General features: G+C 37.5%; 1 protein-coding gene across 1 annotated transcript; it reads right to left on the reverse strand.

Moving 5' to 3' along the window:
* Positions 1–382: 382 nt before the first annotated feature.
* cunh11orf54 (chromosome unknown C11orf54 homolog) lies at positions 383–4506 on the reverse strand. Its single transcript, XM_010767233.1, has 8 exons — positions 4343–4506; positions 4154–4252; positions 3299–3372; positions 3110–3211; positions 2547–2723; positions 2122–2271; positions 988–1104; positions 383–865 (listed from the first exon to the last, which is right to left on the reverse strand). Exons 1-8 carry the CDS (start codon positions 4407–4409, stop codon positions 692–694), a joined length of 960 nt encoding a protein of 319 aa, XP_010765535.1. The 5' UTR covers positions 4410–4506; the 3' UTR covers positions 383–691.
* Between the last annotated feature and the right edge of the window lie 691 nt (positions 4507–5197).

Consider the following 5197-nt stretch of genomic DNA (forward strand, 5'->3'; position numbering starts at 1 on the left):
AAAACACCAGCATGGGTGGACTGAGGGTGTGTTTTCTTTCTGTGCAAACATTTCATCGACATCGTTTGCACAATGTGTTATCATGATGAATTGGCATGTAGTTCATGGTCCCATACTGTATATACTATAATTGGATTTCTGAGGGAATGAGTGATGCACACACACTACTGCATTCAGTGAAAAACAGTCAATCCAAATATATTTTTTACTATGAAATGTATTGATTTTGTTTATAAGAAATGTATGACATTTTTTAGAGATGCAATTTGAGGGCAAAGATTTATAGAAATTAAGCCTATTTTATAGGAAAATTTACTTTTTTGTTATTTTGTACATACATACATCATATAAATCACACAGTGCTTGATTAATTTAGATAAGGGGTTTTCAAAGTTTTTTTAATTCATTAAAAAATGAAACATTAGTTGAAATTAGTTCAAATAGAATAGCACACACATGGGTGATGTTGGAAATATCAAGTCCAGTGGTCCAGTAGTTTGGGAGATATGTACTGTTTTCTTATTTTCCCAGAACCAGAAACTAATAAAAGCATTTGGTTTAAGGTAAAGTCAAACGGATTATCTTGAATCAATTGTTGATGAATTTAAAGGAATGAGGCTTAGAAAGTACACCTAAGGGAGGGGTTTCCAGGTTTTGTCTGAGGGGGAGCCCACAGTCATTCATCCATCTTTCAATCTCTTCCAACTTCATGGGTGTCTTTAGGTCTGTCAATGCGGTACACAAACTCTGCAGGCATGAAGTAGCCGAGGTACTCCACACTGTCAGGAGTGGTGTCGATGTAGTAGTGGCCACCTTCTCCGTGGTGGCTGAAGCAGTGTGTGTGCTCCACGCGCAGGTCCAGACCCTGGGTACATACACAGAAAACACATGAGAAGAACCAATACAACGCAGCCTACTTTTAAATGCACGGCTGATGCTCATCTTGTGTCCTCGCCTCACTGAGATGTGTGTGTTTGCTTTACTCACAGGGTCTCTGGATACCAGCACTGACTGGCAGATGAGGGGGGCGCGGACCTCAAAATGCTTGAGCCAGTTGTTGACGTCATCGTTGGTGTCGAGGGGGCAGGCAGAGAACTCTCTAGGCTGTCCATGAGAATATACAGGGAATTAAATCAATGTGTTTAGTTATCAGAGGTAGGAGAAGCATTCAGATCATCAACTTAGCATAAGAAGTAATACCAAAGGGTTACAAGTTAAGTCTAAAGAGCATCAGAGCTTAAAGAATAGGTACCGTAATTTTCGGACTATAAGGCGCACCTGAATATAAGCCGCAGCAGCTGCATACCACTCTCGGTTCCACTTTTACTTTTGCGCGCTACCTGTCTCACTCTTTTCCGGCCTCCAGCTTTTCCTGCTGGAACCCGCCGCTTAAAGGTGGGGGTCCGCGGACTGGCCATAGAGCCCATAGAGTTAAAGGTGTTGGCCGTTAGCTGTAAAAATCCATAGATTAGCTGCACCGTTATATAAGCCGCAGCGTCGAAAAATAGGGAAAAAGGCGCGGCTTATAGTCCGAAAATTACGGTAATTATTTGTGTTGTCTCTTATGTATTATTATGTATTCTTATTATAGAAGGGTGTTAAGTGATGAGAGAGATTGCATTCAAATGTACAACTGTATTTGCAAACAAGAATGAGAATAAACCGGAAAAGATCTAAATTCAAGGCTCAACTGAAATAAATAAAAATATACTTACATTTTCAAAAAAGTATCTTATTTGCTCAACAGCCATTTTCAAAATAATATAAATTATAGTTTTGGATTATAATTAATGATGCAATTAAGTATTTATACTGCGAGGTATCTTGTGCATTTTATTAAGGGATCAATAAAGTGTATCTTAACCTATAATAACACATCATAAATAATGTATTGATTACATGTTTTATTAATTAGTAATATTTTGTAGAATCTTTACAAATAAAAGTTAGTAAATGTGGAGTAAAAAGTCAAATATTTGCCTCTGAATTGTACTGGGGTAGAGTTCAAGTTAAATACAAAAACCTCAGAATTGTTACTATTACGTTATACTGTATTGTAAGTATTGTGAACCACTGGCAACTGCATTAAATCATGTGTCTTGTATCAAGTCCAAAATGTACCATGATGTGGATTTTAGCTTTCCCTTTCTGGATGATGAAGGTTCCTCCCAGAGCCAGGCTTTTTTCAGGGTAGTGACTCTCCAGAGTGTTCCTCATGGCCGCCACCAGGCTGTGGTCCCCGGTTCTCTTCTTGGCCTTCACCTCTATAACCTGCAGAGACACCGGTGAAGAGGACATGACAGCTCAGCATGTGCAGTCACTTCTCTTTTGTTAATGTTTATCCTACTAAATATTGGGAGCACACATTTGATGGGGCTGAAGTTCAAACACAACAACATTAGCGAGGGTACTAACTTGCAGATAATTGTGTTTAAGTTCATATATAACCTGACCTGTGTTCATTATTGCCAAAAGTAGTAAAAAAATGACTTTTTGAAGGATTTCCACATGATTAGATGATTTGTTGTTCAAATAAGACACAGTACCTTTCCAGACTTCCCTTCACATGCGTACAGATTGCCCAGAAGTCCAAAGTTGCAGTCAGAGAATTTGTTGCTGTATTTTTCCTGCAGACACTGGCCATCAGCGGGATTGATGGAAGCGAAGTAGCTGCTGTTCACTGCAGGCCGTCCCTCCGCTTCGGTCAGAACCAGAGGCATCAGCTGGGCATGAGAATATTTAGTCAGAAAAAAACGAGTTTTGACGTTCCCCAAGTGCTTTTGTCTTTCTATTTTTCCATTGTGTAATATAGCAAGTGACACATGCTAGTATAAAGTTCTTCAATCTCACAACCACCCAACGTTTTACTTTCCTTAATCCAATATTTGCTTTGTAATAAGACAACCTGGTAAAGAAGGTTTACATGAAAAATTAAATATCTGACTGTTTTCATTATTTTGTTGCCACTTTGACAAGTTATTTTTGTGCATGTTGTGCAAGATGATATCTGGGGCTTCCTTTCTAGGGGAAATAACTTTAATGCTGCACCCTTCAGAAAGCAAGTGAATGTATATTAGCCAGAGTTTGTGATTTGATGTAAAAAGTAAACCTCTGCGTTCATTCCGACTACTCTGGAGGGAGCAGCTGCTGCGCCGAGGACGAAGGCTCCTGGCAGCTCCAGCTCCTTCGATATGGTGTTCATGTTGTATTCCTGGAATGAGGACAGATGGCTTTGTAAAAACCACATCACCACAGGCTGATGATCATTATCTCCATGCAATATTTTCATTAAATCTACCTTGTGCTTCTGAACCAAGGGGACCAGGTATGGCACACCACCAACATCAGTGATCCGAGGCTTACCACACAAGCCTGCAGTGATAGGACAGAGGTGATGGTAAGTGAAAACCAAAAGCACATGGACACAACTTATTGAGGTTGTTGAACTGAAAACCTGCATCTGAACACTGCAAACAGCACACTTATTAAACTAAATTGAACTGATAGGTCTCTCACTTTCAATAAACATATACATTACTCATTACATTTTAAATGTCCTTTAATGAGAAATCAAGTGTTATGAGATTATTCGGGTCACTATTTGTTGGGAAAAAAAGGTTTTTTAAGTCATCCAATGGTTTTGCAAGAAATCAATATAATCTCTTCAGCGGCTGAAATAATCAGGTTGATAGTTGTGATACATTTAGTTTTCATACTGTCTATCATATTGTGTAATTTGTAATAGTTTGCTCATTATTATATTGTGCTTTTCTATTTTAGTACGCGAAGACTTCACAATTCTGACGGATTTCATTTTGCAACCATTTCACTTTTTGTAATAATCAATCCAATAATATCTTTAACCCGACAACAAATAAATCTCATGTTAAAAAAAACATGTGCAATACATCCATACTTGAAGAATATGAAAAACTTTGAGGGGCTGATATAAATGGAAGTGATGCAAAAGCTTAGGCTTAGGTGTATTAAATTGTGCATGAATTGACAAAATAAACATAGTAGGGCATGCATGGGGGATCTGATTTTCACAGTGCATTGATATTCTGCCACTTACATAAATAATGTGTATATATTTTTATTTTACTAACTGCACACTGTTGTAGAATGCAGTGTTCTTTTCTGATGTTCCTACCTTTCACAGGAAACTGGAAGGGCTCCTTGGTGAGATCTGGACACTCCACAACACTCACCTGAACTTCAGCAAAGTTATCTTCCAGGCCTGCTTGTAATACTGCAACCAACAATAAGTCGTTACTATTAGCATACACACTCTTAATGAACATTCTGTTTCATAAACATGCATGTGTATCAAAGTCCATACCACCACGTAGTTCCTCTAAATCTGGCACGTGCAACTGAACCTTTTCAGTTTTGCTGACATCAGCCATAACTGCAATTCAAGGTAAAAGTAAAATCAGACTTTCAGAGGTGCAGGACCTTACTGTTAAAGCGAAAAAATCTACTGTGTTGTTGCAAACAGACTGTATATATAGAAAGGCTGCAGACCAGCCAAAGAGTAAACATGAACAAGACAGTTCCGGTCCCAAATTGAGTTTCGTGTAAATGAATACTGTTCTTTAGAGCACTAACGAATAATATAATATACATTTTGAAAATAATATTAAAATCAGGTATCACAAGTTAATGTAGGCAAACTTAGAAACTAACTAACAATAAATAAACATTGCAACGTAAACGGCCAACACTAAGAAAACTATACCCATTTGTACAGACAATGACGTTTTCTCATTATTTGAAGCCTGAAAATATTGCAATTTTATGGAATTTTCACCAGTTTTCTTTTTTTCTAAATGACAATACTGTTGTTTGGGGCTGTGGGGGAAATCTTGTCAGCAATTGATAGAACAAAACTACGTTACTTATATTCAAACACATACTACAAAACAGAGCAACTGATTATTTTAGGATACGTACAAACAAAAACACGTAAAGTTTCATGTTCTAACAAGATAGACGCTATATATTATAGAAAAGCTGTAACATGATAGTGTTTTTATAGCCTAACAATAACTTCAATGTAACCACGTCAAAAATATCTTGATATAACAAAGTTTCACGTAATAGCATGATCCGTTTTTTTTATTTTCTGGCGTTGCAGCAATACACTGTTGTGGTGCATTTATTTATGGGGAACAAACATATACAGTCTATGAAT

Source organism: Notothenia coriiceps, unplaced genomic scaffold (genome assembly GCF_000735185.1).
Source record: "Notothenia coriiceps isolate Sejong01 unplaced genomic scaffold, NC01 NC01_scaffold00004103, whole genome shotgun sequence".
Classification (NCBI taxonomy): domain Eukaryota; kingdom Metazoa; phylum Chordata; class Actinopteri; order Perciformes; family Nototheniidae; genus Notothenia; species Notothenia coriiceps.